The following is a 22,521-nucleotide window of genomic DNA, read 5'->3' as shown; positions in this document are numbered from 1 at the left end:
ATCCTGCAATGTTAATCACTTAAATATGTTACCTAGACAAATGTATTCCCGAAATTTCATTACTTTACATTAATTACTTTTCGATGATGTGATTTTTTTCCATCAGTGCATTTATATTCTTCAAAACACACTATATTCATCATGAGAGCATGCTTAAAAATACAAAAAGTAAAAGTATTGTAGGAAAGAATGGGTCACTCCAAAACAAGCATCAGGAGACCTATATGCTGCATGGAAAGGTTCAGAAGCAATAATGGACTAGCAATTGTGATTCAAATTCTAGAACACTATTAATATGAGTTGTTGCTAATCAACATGTCAAAGATAAACTGTAAGAATCGATAAACTGTAAGAATCAACAAACTGCAAGTAAAATCAAGATAAATAAAGACAACAAAAAAAGAGATAGAAACTACTGTAGAACTGGGATTGAGGGTCGGACTGGCAGAAACAGTATTATGAGGAAAAAAGAAGGCAAAGCATATACTATGAGTAGTATTTAATCACCACACAGTCTTCTGAAGTCAGGAGATGTTGGGATAAGAGGAAAAGCATGATTCTACAGGTGGAAGCTGAAAACACTAAGGTCAAAGGAAGTTACTGAAGACAATATAAACATTAGTACATATTAATATTAAATACCATCGTTGACAAATATATTTATCTACATCCGGATCCCGCTCCAGCTACTGTCGGGTCTGGGTGCTGATGAGTCCTCTCCATTTGGCTCGGTCCTCCCACCGCTTTTCTTCCTCCACTTGCTGCCAGGTCACACCTCTCCTTTCCACAGATATTCTCACTCCCATTTTCCACCTTGTTCTTGGGCATCCTCTAGGTCTTTTCCCATCCATCTTTAGTTCTTCCATAATTTTGGGGAGTCTCTGCCATCCATCCTCTTAACATGCCCATACCATCTTAATCTCTTTTTTTTCCAATTTCTTCTCTCAATTTTCTTGTTTAAGGTCCTTTCTAGTCTCTACATTCCTTACTCTGTCCATTTTTGTTTTTCCCGTAACTGCTCTGAGAAATTTCATTTCCCCTGCTTGCTGTCTGCTCCAGTCCCTTTCTGTCACTGTCCATGTTTCTTCACCATAGGTGACAATAGCGAAGTAATAATTCTTATACATAAGGAGTTTTACTTTTTTTGGAATTCCTTGTTCCAAATCAGGTGTTTTCTTGTTTGGTAGAAATTGCCTCCTATTAATTTCTTTATTTATTCTTCCCTCCCTAGATATTTCACTCCATAAATAAGTGAAACTTTCTACCACTTTGAGGAGTTCTCCATTCAAGATAATGTTTCCATTGATCCCTTTCTCTCTTCCAAACACCATTACCTCACTCTTGCTTTATTTATTTTTAATCCATACCTTTTCATTATTTCCTTCCTCACATCAAGTTGTAACTGTACACTACCTCACCATCATTAACCTGGCTCCAGGGAGGTAGGGTCCCCTTCCCTATTCCTCCACTGGGGTAATTCCTGTCTGGCTCGTCAAAGTCGCAGGGGTGGGCATCCTACACTTCAGTAGGCAGGAGTGCTCTAGGATAGTAGAGTTCAGGCAGGGACCCAATCCTGTGGGGTATAGCACTGAACCCATGCCCAGGGTTACGGGAGAAGACCTTAATGGCAGCGATGGCAGAGAAGGAAGACTTCGGAACGGTGTAGCTGGCAGATAAGGAAACCCTCCTTTCTGAGGATTAAATGAGAAGGGAACCACTGTCTTGTGGTGGAGGAGAAACTCCAAAGACAAAGGGAAACAACCCCAACAGAAAATCCTTTCTTACGTTAGGCCTTGCAAGCCAGTAGGAAACTCTTCATACATTGCTTTCAAAAGACAGACGAGCCTCAGAATGATTGACAAATATAAATGAAATTGAAAATAAACAGTCCTCTGTACAATTCACATTAGTAGTCTGCAAGGAAATCGCCGGCTACACTGTTACGAGAGCTGTTCAAAAATAATATGACTCTTCAAATTGTGCGGGCGTCGTACATTCACTTATCAATCTTCTTTTTGATATGTTGGTACATGTGTCCCGGACGTATGTTCACAGTTTCAAGTGTACAGCATACTTCATTTGTTTCTGAGAGATAGAAAGGTTAGGTGTGTTTTAGTGTGCTCAGAGATTTTCAATTCTTATAAAAAATGGAGCAAAGAATTTGCATCAATTTTGTGTGTGTGTGTGTGTGTGTGTGTGTGTGTGTGTGTGTGTGTGTGTGTGTGTGTGTGTGAAAAATGGAATCAAGTGCTCTAAAACACTTGAAATGTTGACAGTGGCATATGATGAGTCTGCTCTAAGTAAAAAAAAAGTTTTACAAGTGATACAAACTCTTCCAAGATGGCCAAGAAAATGCCAATGACAAACCTCGCTCAGGACACTCCAGCACACAACAACAAATGATAACGTCAAAGCCGTGAAGAAAATTGTTTTGGAAAATTGTCGAATAACTGTAAGAGAAGTTGCTGAGAAGGTTGGCAATCGGTCGGCTCATGTCATACAATTTTTTCGGATGTTTTGGGCATGAGACATGTGTCAGCAAATTTTGTTCCAAAACTTCTCAATTTTGATCGGAAGAACCGATACCTAAGGATCACTCAGGAGCTCTTGAATGACATCAATGATGATCCAGATTTGCTCAAAAGGGTCATAGCCAGTGACAAAACATCTTTTTACAGTTATGACGTTGAAATGAAAGCCCAGTCAGCATCATTTTTGCCCCAATGTCGAACGGTCAATAAGAGTATTAACTTGTCGTTATGCGCCGTCTGCGAGAAGCAATAGACAAAAAAATTGTGGAAAACCAGTTCATGGCTTTTGCATCATGGCAATGCACCTGCTCATTCATCATCGCTTGTGAGAGATCTTTTGGCCAAAAACAATACAATAATCATGCCTCAGCCACCATATTCACTGGATTTGGCCCCCTGTGACTTTTTCCTGTTCTCAAAACTGAAGAGACCAATGAAAGGATGAAGATTTGTAACAACTGAGGAAATATAAACTGCATCGCTGGGAAGTACTCAAGGCTGTACCAAATAGTGCTTATGAGAAGTGCTTCAAGGTTTGGAGAAAGTGCAGGCACAAGTGTATTGTATCTAAGGGGGATTACTTTGAAGGGGACAACATGAATATTGATGAATCAATGAACATTTTTTCATAAAAATATAAAGTCACCTTACTTTTTGAATACCCCATGTATGTCTCAATATTGTCAGCCATTTTACCTCCTCCTTTTTTTCCCCTCCTTTTATCTATAACTACTTTTTTCTTGTCTATGTATATTTGGATTCTTTTATAGCTATAGTAAGTAAGATAGTTGTTAAAAAGTAAATGGCTTGTAAAACTGAACATGTAACACTAAACTGTAAAGTGTACAGTCTGTAAAATCTCAATTCCAATTTCATAAGTACATTACATGAAAAGGAAAATGTGTATACAAGGCAATACCTTCAGTACTTTGGCAGGGCAGAGTGTTGGATAATCCCTCCAGTAATGATCAACATATGCTGGCAGTTTCAAGTCACTTGAAAGCTGGTACAAAAGTTGAGCTAATGATGGTAATACTTCTGACATCAGCATATTCAGCTTCAAGTCCTATGAACAAAAATCATATCTACATTATTAATACATAAAAAATTGAAAAAAAAACTGTTTGCTTTCTTGTGTTGACAAAATAAATTACTGCTTGAATCAAATATTTCAGTCTCTTTCCTGAGAAGGCTCATTTTGCACAGTATATACCCTCAAGTGGCCTGCAATAGTTGCTTCAAACCTTAGGAAGACATTCACTCATCATCAACATTAAATTTTTGCCTGCTTTCTACAATACAGCCATCATGTGTTTCCACATGTTAAAAGTGGATAGGTGGTTCTTGTCAAGCCAATAGTGAAGAGAAAGAGCTTCACAAACTGAGAGAGCCATAATTCAATTGTCTACCTCTGCCCCTTACGCAAGGCAGTTATTCAGCTTCGCATTGATTGATAGAGTTGTGAATGTCCTCCTGATGGATATCAACTGGCACATTAGATCATCAAAATCCCGAGCTGCTCGAAAGGTCCTGTCGATAATGTTCTAAACATTCTCAATTGGGGAGAGGTCTGGCAATCTCGCTGGCGAAGGCAGAGTTTGGCAAGCATGAAGCCTAGCAGTAGAAACTCTCACAATGTGCAGATGGGCATTCTCTTCCTCAAATGTAAGCCCAGAATGGCTTGCCATGAAGGGCAACAAGATTGGGCCCAGAATGTCATCAATGTATCACTGTGCTGTAAGGATGGCAACAAAAGAAGTCCTGCTATGAAAAGAAATGGCACTCTTGATTGTGGTTGTGTGGCGGGCGATAGACCGGTATACCACGCTGTCAAGAGTGTCACCAGAACACATTTTCTGATCATCTGACTAAGTGCACTGACTTCGACTAAAAGTTAACTGTAATAAAGTTGGCATTTAACGCTGTTCATTGCAAAATTCTGATGCACTGATCTCGATCAATATTAAATGAAGGATTTGACCACAGTTAAATTTTATTGCTGCTCAAGCCCAATTTTCGAGAGATGACCAGAGTTTTACAAGCATGCGGTATTAAGACAGCACGCATTTTGACATGGTGAGACAGACTCGATGCATTGTATGCTGTACCCTATATGTAAGACAAATGCAGAAAGTTTATTAATTTATGAATCAGACTTACCAGGTGTAGAATTAAATTGCCCCTCCACAAGTGACTGCACTGCCCATTTTTCTCTAACAAGTGGACTACACAACAATCAGATGTTTGTAATTTTTTTTCATATTCATGGTACATGAAGCTCAAAACTCAAATATACCTGTCCCAAAGTTTGATGCAACTCTCAAAACTTCTCGAGAAAACATGATATTCCAATCAAATACGTGTCTGTAGGCTTTCCCGGCGTAAACTGTTGATGAAGGTTTCTCGGGCCTCCAGTAGGGTGTAGCGTTGATACATCGCGACGTTTCGGGAAGTTTTATACCACCAATATTCTAGTGAAGTGTCAAAATTCACGGAGAGTGGGGTATTTATATGCGTGGTCAGCCACTCCTTCACTAGACCTTGGGAGGCTGCAGTGGACCGGCAGCATGCACGAGTTGGTGGGGGTAGCAGTCATCCCCAATGGTCGTGTTTGGTTCTCGGTGTAAGCATTCTGTCTGCATCTGTGGTGGAGGACGTCGGCAGACCCACTTCAAATGGATTGCTGCTATTGCAGGGTTCCATGCTATGCTGCTATTGCAGGGTTCCATGCTGCGCTGAGTTGGTATTCCTCATTCCCATTGACCAGGTTGTCGTGAATCCTTATTTCTAGGGATTCTTTGATAATACTTTCCCAGAAGCCAGATGCTCAGCATTGGTGTTTTCGAAGTTGAAGGCGTGTTCTTCATTTATGCTGTGTTCTGCTATAGTCGATTTTTCTGTGTGACGTAGTCGCACACATCTGATATGTTGTTCTCAGTGTTTAGATATACACCGCTGTGTTTGTCCAATGTATGGTTTACCACATTCGCATAGGATGCTGTATATTCTGTATATTCCAGGTCTTTGGCAGAACCTAGGAACTCCCTTGTCTTCGGTGGTAGGCGCAGAATGGTTTTGATATTGTAATTGGAAGTTGTGCAATTTTGGCTGAGAGTGGACCCACATGCGGAAGGAACATGAGTTGTTTATTGTCCTCCTCCTCCTTCTTCTTCTTCTTGGGCTGTCACTGCTTCCTTCTTCCTTTTAAGCGCCCTGTTGATGTGTGTTTCACTGTAGCCATCTTGGTGGAAGACTTCCCTCAGGTGTTGCAGCTCGGATGGTAGGCTGTCTTTGTTTTTGTTGGAGCACGTCCTATGTACCAGCGTGGTCAGTACTGTTTGTCTTTATGCTGGATGGTGGCAGCTTTTTGAATGAAGGTATCAGTCTGTGTGTGTTTACTTTCTATGTACTGCATGGCGTAGTGAACCATCTGCCTTTCTTTTAATTAGTATGTCAAGGAATGGGAGACATCCATTTTCCTCCATTTCCATCGTAAATTTTATATTCAGATGGATGCTATTGAGGTGCTCCAGAAACTCACCCAGCGCCTGTTTACCAAGTCCCCACATGACAAAAGTGTTATCGACATAGCGAAAGAAGTGCTTTGATTTCTGTCTAGCAGTTTGGAGGGCCACCTCCTTGAAATATTCCATACAGAGGTTCGCAATTGCAGGAGCCAGTGGAAAGCCCATGGCCACACCATCGATTTGCTCATAGAATTCCTTGTTGCACTGAAAGTAAGTGGTGGTTAGTGTGTGTTCGAACAGGCTGACAGTTTGTGGTTCAAAGTGCTGAGATAAAGTGCCAAGGAGTCTCGGAGGGGCACTTTCATGAAAAGTGACGTCATGTCGAAGCTCATGAGTAAGTCCTCCCTTTGTAGTTGCCTATCCCTGAGTATTTTTACAAATTCGGCTGAGTTTCTCACACAGTGCCTGCAGTGTCCCACAAGGAGTTTGAGCAGTGTCACTAAGTATTTAGCTAATGCGTAACTGTGAGAGTTGATGGAGTCGACAATCAGTCTCGGAGGCACCCCTTCCTTATGGATCTTCAGCAGTCCTTACAGGCGTGATACCGCTGACGTTCTGGGGTGCAGCCGTTTCTTCATTGGGTCAGGTAAGTCAGATTTCTTCAGCAGAGCTATTGTCTTTCTACTCATCATCAGGGTTGGATCATTCTTCAGCCTCTTGTAGGCCTCGTCTTGTAGCAGCAAGTTTATTTTCTGCCAGTACTCGGCAGTGCTTAATAGCACTGTAGTATTGCCCGCTGGTAGTATCGTTGTATCAGGGTCATCTCTAAGGAATCGGAGAGCTGCTAGTTCTTCCACAGATATGTTATTTTTAGGTAATCGAGATCTGTTGATTATTCTGTAAGTTTCCCGTCTGACTTCCTCTGCTTCCTCCTTTGGAAGCCCTCATATTGCTTCTTCCACGCCGCTGATAATGTCTTGTTTGGGGATCGTTCTGGGGATGGGGGCGAAATTCAGTCCTTTTTTTTTAGTATTGCGATTGTTTAACTTGTTGAAATAATATAGATTTATTTTGACACGCAATCTGACTGTGCGGTAGTGAGCGTACTCGGGCCTGGATTCGATTCCATGTAGAAACATATTTTTAAACAAATTCAAATGGTTCAAATGGCTCTGAGCACCACGGGACTTAACATCTGAGGTCATCAGTCCTCTACAACTTAGAACTACTTAAACCTAACTAACCTAAGGCCATCACCCACATCCATGCCCAAGGCAGGATTCAAACCTGCGACTATAGCAGTTGCACAGTTCCAGACTGAAGCGCCTAGAACCGCTCGGCCACACCGGCCGGCTTTAAACAAATGCTGTAAGCATTTACGTGATGTGTAAAATACAAAAATATGCAAAAAATTAATTTGTAGCATTTAATTTACAATCTTGGTTAACAATCTTTTACAAAAGACTGATAATCATGAATTTTTGTTTGCAATGAAAACTAGATTTTTGTATGTTTTATAAAGTACGAAATAAAAAGACATGCATTATTCATAAAAATCAAAATTATATGTCTTAATCAACATATACATGATGATATCTATACTTAAATGATGTAGGTATTCAAACTGAATGGAAAAAATGAAAAAAAAAAAAAAAAATGATCGAAAGAAGACGCTGTACATTTCTTCTTTTATACTGCACCCGTCAGTTCTTTTATTTTCAAGTTCATTTGCACTGACCAACCTGAGAGATATATCTACCTTGTACTTTGAAAAATTTGGTGTTCTTTTTCCATTTTGCCAAAGATAAATGAATGGTCTAGTAGCCAGGTATAAACACGCTTCTGCTTGTTGACAAAAATGAGACCATGTGAGACAAATAATGTCACTTACCAGCAATTGTCTAGAAAATTTATAGGCAGCCATGTGCAAATTCAGGTATCTGTTAACATCTCTGCATCTCCAATGCACCTTCCATTACAATACACAGTGTTAACTGCAGTAAAATGCACAGTTGGCTGGTGATCATTTGCTGCCTGGCGATTAACATTGGTGTACCACACTGTTTATTTAAACTGTGATTACTGACCTTGGTTATCTTCCTTTATGACTGAGATTGATGCACTCAGCCAATTGGCACTCAGTTCAAAATGGGACTCAACACTGAAGACACATCTACACCAGTCATTTAGATTCCAGGACAAAGACACATCTGGAGGTACTCCAGACTGTCCTTGGTTTGCATTTCAACAAGATAATACACACACACAGTGAGCATTTCTACTGTTTGTGCTTGCCAAACCCTACCTTAGCCTGAAAGGTCATCTGATCCCTCCCCAAGTGAGAACATTTGGAGCATCAAGCCAAATAACAAATAACTACTCACGTACAGGTCATAGGTGGACTTAACTCTGTATCTTTAATAAATTGTCCCATTTTCCTGAAATTGTAATTTTTTTTATTTTTTACATGCACATCTACTAATTTCCATCTCAACTGAATAACTCATTTATGGTGAGTCTTATTTTTTAGTGTATGCAGTAGTAAATAGAATTCACGTCAGCTGTTATATAAGGGACGCATATTAATTTGCAGCATCAATGAACTGAGCAATACAATATTACAGACAGACAAAATTAGATAATCAGCATTGAAAGTTCAAAACTTCATTGCAGAAATGCAGGTCATATCTAAAGGGACAGGTAAATAAACATTAATGTTGTTAAATAAAGCAGTTAGGAATGTTATAAATAAGGAATGCCACATGTGCCACCCAGCACCTTCTACACTGAATACACAATGTAATTAAATTTCTTAATAAACTGGCACAAGAGCATACAAAAAAAGCTGTATGCACTGAACTTATATGTGTTACAGAGAAAGGTAACAGAACAGGAATTTACAGTTATACTGTTGATCTTAGTCTGTCACAAAGCACTGGAACTGACAATGTACTCATTTATTACATTGTGTATCTGAGGAGGCTGTGCAACACTGAGTGTGCCCGAAGAAACATAAGATAGGTGTCACTATTTATAGTCTCTACAATTTAAGAACTAGCCAGTATCAACATTTCACAATAATCACACTCAAGAATGCCATTTACCAGGAAGTGTTGTTCATGCAAAATTCATTTAAAAATATGGAATTGCAGCATAGAACAAATAATCCATTGCACAAACATATGTAGTTAATATCGATGCAGACTTACATAAAGGATCAATAATAATTCATCATAGAGGTTTCATTGTTTCCTCTTCTTTACTAATATTTTTGCAAACGTAAGGTGCACAGGCCAAAGAAACTTTTTGCATTCACATACACAAATACTTTTTTGAAAATCAGAAAGGCGATTTTACTTTAAGGTCCCACCAAAGTCAGGACCTTCACCGTCAGTGCTTTGGCTAAGAACAGACTAAGACAGGGAACAAAAACTGATGAGATCTAATTTAGGGAGCCATACCGGCACTTATGTGCACTAAGAATAATAAATAATTTAAGAGTAAAGGAGACCAGTTACTGAACAGTAAAAGCATTGACATCAACAGGCTTACACAAAAGAAAAAAGAAATTTCCCAGATATTATGAAGAGTACACCAGCAGGCATGCACCCATGCTCCTACATTGTGCCGGCTGCACACACAACACCAAATTTACATATAAGCCGATGGAATAAGGTTGGGTGAGGGTTGTGTAGAGTAGGGTTGGGTTGGGTTAACATACACACACACACACACACACACACACACACACACACACACACACACACACAGAGAGAGAGAGAGAGAGAGAGAGAGAGAGAGAGAGAGAGAGAGAGAGGGGGGGGGGGGGAGGTTGGGGATAGCTAGCTAACAACTTGCAGGCAGGGAATGTGTGGGAGGGGGAGTCAGAGGGGGAGAGAGAGGGGGGAAAGAGGAGAGAGAGGGAGAGAGAGATTGGGGGGGGGGGGGGGGGGGGGAGTGGGACAGCTGGGATGTGATACACAGGTACCGAACTAGTGTACAATCAAAGTGACATAGGCATGGATTGTGAGGAGGTGACATAGGGAACACTGTTGGGTAGAGAGTGTGGAGAAAGTGTGTTAATGGAAACTATGGCCAGGAGTGTTATGGGAGTGAAGGATGTGCTGCAAGGATAACTCCCACCAGCATCATTCAGGAAAGCCGATGGCGAAGGAAAGGATCCAGATGCCGTGGGTTGTGAAGCAACTACTGAATTCTAGCATGTTGTGCTCAGCTGCACGTTGTGCCGCTGGGTGGTCAACATTGTTTTTGGTCACAGTTTAACAGTAGCCGTTCATTCTGATAGAAAGGTGGTTAGTTGTCATGCTGACATCAAAAGCTGTGCAGCACTGCAACAGAGTTGATTTATGACATGGATGCTTTCGCACATGGCCTCGCCTCTGATTTGGTAGGTTATGCCTGCAACAGGGCTGGTGTAGAAAGTGCGGGTGGTTGAATCGGGCAGGTCTAGCACACATTTTTTCCACAGGGTTATGACTGCTGGGGCAAGGGCTTGTGAATTGGAGTGGGATAGGGAGGGAACAACAGGACGATGTGTAGGTTGCGTGGCCGATGTAGTACAAGATTTGGTGGGGTGGGACAGGTGTTCCTCATAGATCATCAAGCCACTGGTGAAGGATACTATTGTTAAGCTGCTCCTATCCAAAGTGATATTGGGTGACTAGGGAGATAAGCCAATGCAGCTTATTCTTGGGACTAGTGGGGGGAGTACAGGTATGTGAGGATACAGCACAGGAATTCTGTTTGAGAACTAGGTGAGGAGGGAACCATCAGAGGGGAGGAGGTCAATATCCAAGAAAGTGAGACATTGGGATGAGGAGGGCCTGGTGAAGTGGATGGCAAACAAGGTGTTGAGATTATGGACAAATGGGGATAGAGGGTCTTGACCTGAGCCCAGTTCCTGAAGATACCATCAGTGAAACTGAACCAGACAAAGGGTTAGGTTTCTAGATGGCCCATAGCAATATTAGCATAGGAGGGTCCCACGTAGGTGCCAACAGCTGTGTCGCAAATTTGTTTATATACCTTCCCACCAAGTGGAAGGCCTCGTGAGACATTCAGCTCACTGGACAAGGAAATTCTCATCACTTCAGATATGCCACCCATCAGTGGCCTGGCTCCTTTGGAATGCTTTCTGGGTGTGGAAGGGGTGATAGTTGTCAAATCATAGATACTGTTGGCAGTTCATGGGTTTAATATGGGCACGACCTGTGAATGGAGCCATCAGAGAGGAGATGATCAACATCACCAAAGATAGCATGTTGGATTGAGGAGGACAGAACAAGGATAGAGTGACTTGGCCCTGGGTTCAGATCATAAAGGTATCGTCAATGAACCTGAACCAGACAAGGAGTCTGGGATTTTAGGAGGCTACAAATGTTACCTCCAGATGGTCCATAAAGTTGGCACAGGAGTGTGCCACGTGGGTGCCGTGGGCTCTGCTGCAGATTTGTTTATATATCACTTCCTTGAAGAGCATAAGCATAGTGTACATATGATGAAAAATATCTGTATACATCCATGGTATGAAATTTGAGAACTGTTGTTTTGACAAATCTGATTATAGTATACAGCTTTTCTGTAACAGCAGTCCACAACGCATAGTAAACAATTTTAGTGAGTCTTGTTAAGGAAGAACATGAGTCAGTTAACAGATTGTAGTTAAATAAGATTAACTACCATAGAGTATGAAGTGCTCACCAAACAATATCTTTTACTTAATAATAACCGGTAAATGTCATCAGGTGACATACCAAATTTGGTACATTCAGAGATGATCAAGCCATGAACATAGTATACGATATGCAAAAAAAGAACTTGTAGTTTGTATATAGATGCAGGATTTCAAACCTGAAGGCAATAAATTTAGAAAATAAACTAGGTAACATATACAAGGTAAAAAGAAGAAAATGAGCAAAGAGGATCTCTTCACAAAGTAGAAAAATTCAACAGTAAAGAAAAACAAAGGGAAAATGGGAATAAAATACAATGACAAGGAGCAAATAGCTCAAGCAGTAAACAAAAAATTCAGCTGAACATCTTGATGTAATTTTTCTGACACGCGTAATATAACATATCAATAATTTGAAAAACTGTAAAGTGGAAAATACAAAATAAGCATTCATATTCCCAGCTACAATACAAACCAACTTCTGTAAGCTACATGTATGATACATTACAATTAGAAAGCTACAAATACAGACTAAGTCTGCAAATGAAGAGACGTGTACAGTGAAAATGGCATGGAGGCAAGGATCAGAGGAGGGACATTTACAGAACAGAGGAAGGGAAAACTGTCGGATAGAGGATGTGGCGACAATGTACTAACCCAAACTAACCCAAGTTGTGTGAAGTCTTCTGTCAGGTAGTCACTGCATTTCATCATGAGACATATCAAAAAATTAGCAGCATAGACAGGGGTACCCGCCTGGCACCCTCCTATGCCAACTGTTCAATGGGCCATTTCATTTCATGGAAGCATTCCTAGCCTCCAAAATCAACATACCTCACCTGGTAAGGTTCACTGATGACAATTTCATGATCTGGACCCAGGGTCAAGTCACCCTATCTTTCCTCCACAACCTCAACGTCTTCTCTCCCACCACTTCTTTCTGTCCTCCTCAACCCAACTGGTCATCTTCCTGGGCGTTTAACTACTCCTCTCGGTGACTCCATCCACACATCTATCTCTATTAAACCCACCAAACAACAATAGTATCTGTAATTTGACAGCTGACATCCCCTCCACACCAAAATAACCCTCTCAAACAACCTGGTCACCAAGAGACAGCATATCTACAGTGACAACCACTACCTTGCCCAGTATGCTGAAAGTCTCACATATGCTTTCACAGAAAGGCAGTATCCCTTAGATTTAGTCCACAAACAGATATTTTGTGCCCTATCCCTACATGTCCCCAATCCTCCCTTCAACCACAAGAATGAGAGACAAAGGAGTGACCCCTTACTCAGCCAATACCACCCCAGACTAGAACACCTGTACCCCATCCTTTGTCAGAACCTTCTCATCCCTCCTAAAGTGGTATTCTGTTACCCACCCAACCTCCACAACATTCTAGTCCATCCCTAAGCCATTCCCAGTCCCAGCCCTTGCCACAGGGATCATACTACTGTGGAAGACCCAGGTGCAAGACTTGCCCCATTCGCCCAACCAACACTTCCTACTCCAGTTGTGTCTCAGGCTTACCCTACTGATCAGAAGCTGCCCACCTGTGAAGGCATCCACCTCATAAACCAAGTCTGCTGCTTTAACTGCACTGCTTTTCATGTATGTATGACAACCAACCTGCTGTCCACCAGAATGAATGGTCACTGCCAAACCGTAGAGAACAAAGTTGACCCCTAGTGGCACAATATGCGCCTGAGCACAACATGCTTGAGTTCTGGGTGCTTTACAACCCATATCATCTGGATCCTTCCCTCCACCACTGGCTTTTTTTACAACTGTGCAGATGGGAGTTAGTCATGCTACACATCCTTCACTCCCGTACTCCTTCTGGCCTTAATCTCTGCTAACCCACAGTTCCCACGCCAACCACCCAATAGTTCCCCCTGCCTTTGTCCTATCAACCCTTTCCAATAAAAGCCTCCACATCACGCACACACCCCTCTCCCATCATGCACTGAACCCCTCCAGCTCCAGTATCCACATATTTGCCATCCTTCCCTGCTGCATTACTAGCCAGCAAACCTGCTCCCTCCCTCTGAGCCACTAACTACCCAAACTCAACCCCTCTTCCTCCCTCCCCTTACACTTCTCTCTCTCTCTCTCTCTCTCTCTCTCTCTCTCTCTCTCCCCCCCCCCCCTCCTCCCCCCTTCCAGTCCACCCAACACAATCCACACCTCACCCTAGTTCACCTATCATAATGTAATCCAGGCACTTCGTGTCCAGTCAGCACGTGCATTTCGTGTATTATATCTCATAAAAGGCTTTATTCCATAAGCTAGCAGTTTTCTTTCTCTTCTCTCTGTGTGTGTGTGTGTGTGTGTGTGTGTGTGTGTGTGCGCGCGTGCGCGCCCCTGTCAAGTATTCAATGCTGCTGCTATTTAGTGGGTGGACTGCTTTGCTCTTAAATTACATTCTACCAGAACTTTCGTTATTACCAAATGATAACACTTACAGCAGCTGCTGCTGCAGTATTCATCCAAAAATGGACGTACATAAAATGCTGGCACTTATGTCAACTGGTTTAAGAAAGGGCAAAGATGGAGGAAAGGACAAACATGAAAGCCAGTGCACATTTGCAAATACATTTGCAGGAGAACAAACAGAGCTAGAGATGTAGAGTTGTATCTGTTTTTAGACTCTGATTTATCAAAGGGATACTTTATGATCAGGAGCAAATCAGATGGTGAATGTCAATGGTTGTATTGCTGTACAGATTTTTTTTTGCTTTAGTATAAGTTATCCACCTTGTCTTAAGTTGTGTACCCATCTATCACACACTCTACTTCATACAGATTGATGCTAAGTTTGGCTGAGGCACACTTAACAAGATGAACAAGTAATTTGACTGTGGGCTAGTTTAAAAAAATTCCAAGCTGTTTCTCCCTTATATGATAGCATTAAGTTACTAAATTGAAGGCATTCAAAAATAAGATGTGTTTGGGAAGCACAGCCACAGCATAAAGCAAATGTATTGTGCCAATACTGTAGAAGTGAATTTTAGAATAAATGTTGCCTTTTAACTAGCTTGTCGTTTGCCATTACAATCATATTTCTGACAAGATTCATAACTTCTCATTACACCCAATATGTTTATAGTTATATTTACAATGTGAAAACTTACTAAAGTTTGGGAAGTAGTACAGATGTGTAACAACACAATATTCTGTATGGAATTGTGAGGTGTAACGATTACCCTTGAGGTTGCCCCTGAACAGAGGGGGAAAAAATAAAAATTGTGAAGCGCAATATAGGGGTGGGGAGTAAGGAGGGTGTGCAATCAGTTCAGACTTTAGGTTTCACAGAGCAACTTCAGTTGCGCATGAGGAGTGTGAATGAGCATTGTAATGTTGCAAGAGGGTAGGCAACAGGCCACCTCTAACAAGTCAAACTCGACATAGGTGGTGTTTTAGAGTCTCTATGTTCTGAAAAGAATTTATGATTGCACCTCATACCCGATAATCAGTCACATAAACTTGAGCATGCCAAAACACAGACAAAAGAATTTTTTGCAGATGGTCGTGCTTTGAACTTTTTTTGCCTGAAGAAAATATGTTCAATGATATTCAGTACTCTGTCTTTTTTCTTCTGCATCCTAATGATGGACCATTACTCATTCCCCACCACAATATTCAAAAGGAAGTCATCTCCTTCATCGTGGTACTACTGCAGAAGTTGCTCATTTTGAATCAAATTGTCAATTAGTTTGTGGTGTTTATTGTCTGTGTGGCACTCACTGGACATCCACAGCGTGTTTCATTAACAATTATATAACAATGGATTTTCCAGGTTTGCAATCATGGAATTTTATTACCCAGTGATTTACAGAAAACCTGTCAACAGCATCACCACCTAAATAGCCTTTAAATGACGATGAATCTCATTAGGAGTCATTTTTTCAGCAGTTAAAACTCCGATAACAGCACACTGTTTAACTCGGACTGTCATAGCACTAGAACACATCTGCATATTTCCACTACTCAAAATGCACGAGATGAACGCAATGCATTCAAACTGCACAAGCGTATGGAGAGGGACATTACCTTTCATATGACACCTGGCATGTTTCTTGTGGTAATTTAGGTCGTACTCCACAAGCATGTGTGCATTACTTTTCAAACCTACCCTCGTACTATATGGTATGAGTCACACAAGTGTTTTGTAATCAATCTCCTTTGCGCAGTGATTGAATTTTCCCAGAACCCTGTCGACTAACCAAAGTCTGCCATCTTTTACCTCTGACTGAACTTTCTTGTGTGCCTGTCGATGATTCAACAGTTCCAATGTTCGATCAGTGGTCTCCTTTAAACCTAAATTATTTACATTCTGCCAGAACTTTCCTTACTACACCTGTGTAATCATTCCATTTCACATCCCTACAAGTATTTGTATGAGTTGACCAATTTCAGTTGTGTCTCACTGATATTGTAGTCAAATGAGAGTAAGTGTAGTATTTTGGAACACTGAAAGCAAGTTACCAGTTTTCACATCACTTTAAAATCTTATCAGTTTTGGCCTGGACATTTTGGTAGCTTTTTTTAAGCCTTCCTTCATTATAGGTAATGCATCACGCGCAAAAAGAGAGAGGTTACTATTAATTTTGTTTGTTGGAATGTTAATACACAAAATGAACAATAGGAGTCCCAAACATTTCCCTAGGGCACACTTAAATTTACTTCTATTTCTGTTGGTGACTCTCCTTCAAAGAGAACATGCTGTTCCCTCACCTCAAGGAAATCCCCAATTTAGTCAGAAATTTTGTTTCATACTCTGTATTGTTTTACTTTCATTATTAAGTGTTGGTCTGGAACTAAGTCAAATGCCTTTCAGAAGTCAAGAAATATTGCATTTACCTGACTGGCTTGGTCCGTTGTTTTTCAGGATATTGTGTGAGGAAAGATAAATTTGATTTTGAATGGGTGGTATTTTCTGAGTTAATGGGGACTGGCATGGAGAAAGTCATTCAGTTCAAGACACATCACTATGTTTGAGCACAGAATATATGTCAAGGTTCTACAATATGTAGATATCAATGACAGTGGCTGGTAGATTAGTACCTCACTTCAGCTGCTTTTCTTGTAGATGGGTAGCAACTGTGCTTTTTTCCTTCAGTCTCATATTATCCAACAGGTGGCAGCTGAAATGTGCTCAGAACATGTCCAGAAACTTGGCAGGGTGACTTAAGCCCTGATTGTGAGAGATTTTAAGGTTTTAAATAATGGAGGGAGTAATTACACTTACTATATGCATAGTTGAGGGACTGTGTGATAGACAACTAGATAAAAAAGATTGAAATAAGTACAATGCTTATTAAAAATGACCTTCCTCCGAGCTAATAGCGTGCATATAGTCCCCTCCCCCATGCTCACCCCATCCCTCCCTACCTTCACACACACACACACACACACACACACATACACACACACACACACACACACACATATGCACATGCACAAGACCACTACCATTTTTGTTAGTCTGTTAGCTCTGAGGAAGGACTTTGTGCAAAAGCTTACAGATGCTTTCAGTGTCTTTTATGGGCTTATCAACTGCTAAACACCTAATTAATATGTTAAGTGGTTAGTTTATTTACATCCTTTCCATTATGTGTATTCTATGCAGGATTTCCCAGTATCATATAAACATTTAACAAATAATGAGCTTCGTATGTCAATCATAATTTCTGTAGGCCACACACACAGCATTTCTCTTGTTGGCAAGAATCAAAGCAGGTGTGGACAGTAAAATAGCTGTTAGTGACAACCCATCAGAGACAACTAATAACAACCTGCTAACTACAACCAATCCTGACAACTAATTACAGGTAGATCACTCCTGAATGAAACCTACACTCAGTAAACCACTTATACAAACCCTGAGAAAGTTGCTTGATAACAATTTCACTCCTTTTTTCCTTTACTGATCAATGCTCCAGGAATAAAATAACTGACCAAGTGCCCCTTTGTGTGCTTTAAACTTCTGATAGATTATTTCAATTTTCATGAAGAATGTATGAAGGCAAGAAAAAAGTGACTTTGTAATTAAAATCATCTGAAGGCTTAAGTTTTATTTACTAACTTGCATTACAGATATTTCCTATCTATGCTGCTGTAACCTCAGGTGGAGGCCAGTGTGCTTTTCATCTTCAGTGCTTTTACAGCTACATATGTACCAGAGAGAACAAGTCTAACATTGAGGATTGCATACCTTAGACACCAAGGTGGTCAGTGTTATTACCAACTTCCTTCGTTCCTGCTGTAGTTCCATGAATATGACAAGTTACATGGCTGTGATCGCTTCTTACTCATAGACTCGTTCTCTCTTACAGAGGCATGCAAGAGTATTAGACTAGTCATGACTTACAATGGAAGTTGAGTGTATATCTTGCTGTTGTAAAAGAGCACTGACATGTCGAAATGATTTATTGTCAGGATATGTTGGCCTCAAACAGGGCTGTGTTTTGAATGATTTTGTAGAGTATAAGATGAAAATTAAGTGATGCAATGTATACAATTGTAAATGTGCACCACTTGAGGAAGAATGATGCCTGGAAAAAGTTTGATACTATATTCCATGCCCCAGACAAAAAACATACAAAGTTTGTCCAATTCAAAGAAAATGGTTGTATTCTTGTTTATTCCACCTCCACCAGCAGACACACATGTGTTCCGTCAAACGAAAACTGGACACAGATCATCACTGTTATGTTCCTGCGAACAAAAAGCATGATATTTGTGTGATCTTTTGGTATGACAACTTGCGTTTATGGGCTAATAGCAAGTTGTGTAGTTTATCTTCATTTCTGCAACCTTTTTGTAGACTGCTGTAAATTTATTTTAATCATTAATGACCATTTAGAAGGAGAGACTAAATATACAATTCAGAACAGTCCTTGAAAGTTTCACTCATGTACATATACACAAACGAGCCAATGGCCTTGCCATAGTGGTAACACCAGTTACAGTTTGATCACCAAAGTTAAGTGCTGTCGGGCTTGGCTAGCACTTGGAAGGGTCACTGTCCAAGTCTGTTGAAGAAGCCAGGTGCACTCAACCCTTGTGAGGCCAATTAAGGAGCTGGCTGATTGAGAAGTAGTGGCTCCAGCCATGAAAATTGGCAATGGCCAAGAATGCACTGTGCTGGCCACATGCCCCTCCACATCCACATCCAGTGATGCCAATCGGCTGAGGAAGACACGTCGGCCAGTTGGTACCACTGAGCATCCTGAGGTCTGATCGAACAGTTTATGCATACATAAGTATGTACGTACGTATGTACACACACACACACACACACACACACACACACACACACACACACACACACACACACACACACGTACACGTACAAACAGAACAATATTCACTGCTAACCAATCAGTCATTTTATTGATATATAATAATCATCTGGCCAATGGTTGCGTATGTAGCAACAATGCCTTGAGTTCTTGATTATAGTTACAAACTCGTGTACTCTCTCCCCTTTTTACACTGGCATTGTCTCTTGTACCCAAAAACATACTCTAGTGGTGAGTTTTCAGTTAAAAGGGCAGTAGGGGAGACTCACAAACCAAGTCTCTGAGCATATGGCAATGGCAAATTCAGAGATGACGTCAAACAATTCACAGGTGAGTTTAAGAGAAGTACACACAGTTTCTTTCTGATCTCTAGTGCATACCCTTTATTCCAAAGATAAATGATCTTCAGTGCTACTTCATACCATGTACCTCTTCCAGCTTGTTTCTGCTTCATTCATAATAACAAACTTTCACATGAAAACGTTCAATAACAAAACAAAGTATTTTGTTGTCCACAAAAAAAGGAGATGGTGGGTGAGGAGTCCCCAGGAGCTGCTACAACCACACCTCAGATGGATGTCAGGTGCAAGAAACACACTGAACAATAAAGTCGTTTGGCCTAATTCATTACAATTTTTTAGAAACTTGTCAGGTTTTTAAAATGACCTTTGCAATACCCATATATTCCCATTTATGCATTAAAAAACATGTTCTCAATGAAATCAAGTAATATTTTACTCAGTACTCTTTCCAACACATTTGTTTTGACAACACTACCCGAGGAGATATAATTGTGAGTGCCTGATTATGCAGTCTGTGGATTTTGATAACGATATCATTTTTTTTTTTTGTTTTCTTCACTTAAAACTTCTGGGCTGATAGGCCGTGGTTGAAGTATAAAACTCTCTCCTGACGTTTCGTTTCCGACTGCGGGAGACATCCTCGGAGGTAAAGCAGCGAACTGCAAAGAGAACTCGAGGAAGCACTGATTATATAAGCAGTACAGAGGGCGCCACAGTCGATCACGTGGCGTCGGCTATGAGATTGTCTCTGGTAACGCCAACATTCTCGATTGAAAGTAATCGATCGTCACGCTTGCGGTGCAATGCTGACATCCAAATTGTATCCAGTTTAGCACCTTCGTCTTTCCTGTTTCCTCGAGTTCTCTTCGCAGTTCGCTGCTTTACCTCCGAGGATGTCTCCCGCAGTTGGAGACAAAACATCAGGAGAGAGTTTTATACTTCGAACACGGCCTATCAGCCCGGAAGTTTTAAGTGAAGACAATACCGGCCGTGAAAGCTTACATTGTATGATTGGGTTTCATCTTTCCTTTCAGAATTTTAGAAACTTAACGTTCCAAAGCCTATCAACTCTCACCACAGAAATCTAACATTGTAAAACATCTTATCCCAGATATTTCAAATGAAGAAGGATCTGTTCCTCTGTATTCTCAAAACGGATATATTCTTCATGTGTTCTTACCCCAGAATTGGCATTACAATGATTTTCTGTTTTGAACACGATCTGTATATTTTCTTAGCATCTAAAATTTCAGCAGAATGAAACAACTGCACAGTACATCGTTACGCTGTACTACAATGTGTTATTACATTTTCTAAAAGTTGAAATACGTCAAGTTTATGTCAAAGTGTTAAATGTTGGCATATTTTACCTGTTTGGCTGCTGATAAGGGAAACTTCAGCATAGGGGTTTTAAATTCTCTGCTGTCTTTCTGCTCATTGCTTTCAGTGTTGCCACTATTCAGTAAGTTGAGACAGTTGCAAACAAATACAATAACATTATCATTGCAACATGCACACTTACCTCATAAAGCAGATGTAGCGCATAATGCAACAAAGGCAACGATAAGAAAAGTGATGCAGATGAATTTGTTGGAGTGGCACTCTCATGTGATTTCTCAGAACTTGGTGGTGGAGGTGGGTGTAAACCAAGCATTGTTGTGACGCTGGCAGCAAGAGTCCGATGATGATCTGAACGCAACAGATACTCCCAGTCCTCTGAAGAACCCATGTCTGAGCTTCGACGTTTTTTAGCATGCTGTTGTAGGTGATGAAACCCGTCGGACCCCGTTGAATCGGGTCCATCACGTTGAGCTCGCATCACAGGCACTTGCTCGACATCATAGCCTATCATATCTAAGAACAAAAGAAGCCAAAAGTTGGCAATTATACTCTACAATCCACCAACTGATTGAGGTATACCATCAATATAAATAACAAAACTGTGTGTGTGTGTGTGTGTGTGTGTGTGTGTGTGTGTGTGTGTGTGTGTGTGTGTGTGTGTGTGTGTGTGTCAAGGCAAGGAGTAGGAAAGGAGATAATTTTGCACCAAATAAATGAAAATATTATCACCTTTTTGTTTCTGCTGAATCTGCCAGATTTTTAAATTCATTTAAACATGTATCCAGGAATATGTAAATAAAAGGTTTCAATTAACAAGATGTATCTTTGCAATTACTGTATATTGATAATTCTATGAATTCAGCTACAAAAGTCATGATGAAACTTTCCTGGCAGATTAAAACTATGTGCCGGACCAAGACTCGAACTCGGGACCTTTGCCTTTCACGGGCAAGTGCTCTACTGGCGGAAAGTAAAGCTGTGAGGATGGGACGTGAGTCGTGCTTGGGTAGCTCAGATGGTAGAGCACTTGACCGTGAAAGGCAAAGGTCCCTAGTTCGAGTCTCAGTCCAGCACACAGGTTTAATCTGCCAGGAAAATTTCATAACGGCGCACACTCCGCTGCAGAGTGAAATTCTCATTCAAGAGTGATGATGGCCAACAGCAAAACAACCTACTACAGCATTCTAACAACAGTGAGCAAAATTATGCTAATATATTCCTGTAAGTTAGTCTTTTAGAATTATTGAACATTTGAAAGATTTGCATTTTGGAGGCAATTTATTGATTTATTTCCTATGGGACAAAAGTTCCTACTCAGTCAACATGTTTCACACATTATACCACAGAATATTTGACACTGTATTTTCCAACAAAGCAATACATTAAAATATTTTAATTATTTAATTTGTGATTCTAGGATGGATAAATGTCCATTAATGTCATTTATGTTCTTTAACATACTCCAGAATAACAAATTACACGAATCATTTTAACAGCATTGTATCAACCTATAGCTCCCCACTGATCAAGGACCTTAAATGGTTGGGTGGCTTGTATGCCTCAACAATACAGATAGCAACACCACAGGTGCAACTGCAGCACAGGGATATCAGTGGAGAGACCAGACTACCTTATGGTCCCTGAAAGCGGGGCAGCAGCCTTTTCAGTAGTTCTGTGGGCAAGTGTCTTGACAATTGACTGAACTGGCTTGTACTATCAGACGACCTAGCCTTGCTATATTGGTACTGCTAAAAGCTGAAATCATGGGAAAACTGTAGCCATTACATTTCAGCAAGACATGTAGCTCTAATGTATGGCTCATGATGATAGCATCCTCTCTGGGGGTAAAACAGTTCCCCATTTGGATCTCTGGAC

At 40.7% G+C, this 22,521-nt stretch overlaps 1 protein-coding gene across 2 annotated transcripts in view; it reads right to left on the bottom strand.

The window, feature by feature from the left end:
• Positions 1 to 22,521, bottom strand: part of LOC126333765 (anaphase-promoting complex subunit 1) — a 353,884-nt gene that overhangs the window by 180,105 nt on the left and 151,258 nt on the right. For both annotated transcript variants that reach the window (XM_049996770.1, XM_049996779.1), the window contains exons 14-15: positions 20,828 to 21,159; positions 3,451 to 3,597 (exon numbers count right to left, since the gene is read on the bottom strand). In XM_049996770.1, the coding sequence (XP_049852727.1) occupies positions 3,451 to 3,597; positions 20,828 to 21,159 (479 nt within the window). The remainder of the gene's footprint in view (positions 1 to 3,450; positions 3,598 to 20,827; positions 21,160 to 22,521) is intronic.

The sequence above is a fragment of the Schistocerca gregaria genome, chromosome 1 (genome assembly GCF_023897955.1).
Source record: "Schistocerca gregaria isolate iqSchGreg1 chromosome 1, iqSchGreg1.2, whole genome shotgun sequence".
In the NCBI taxonomy this organism is placed as follows: domain Eukaryota; kingdom Metazoa; phylum Arthropoda; class Insecta; order Orthoptera; family Acrididae; genus Schistocerca; species Schistocerca gregaria.
The sequence above is the reverse complement of the archived record's forward strand: the minus strand, read 5'-3'. Positions and strand labels throughout refer to the sequence as shown.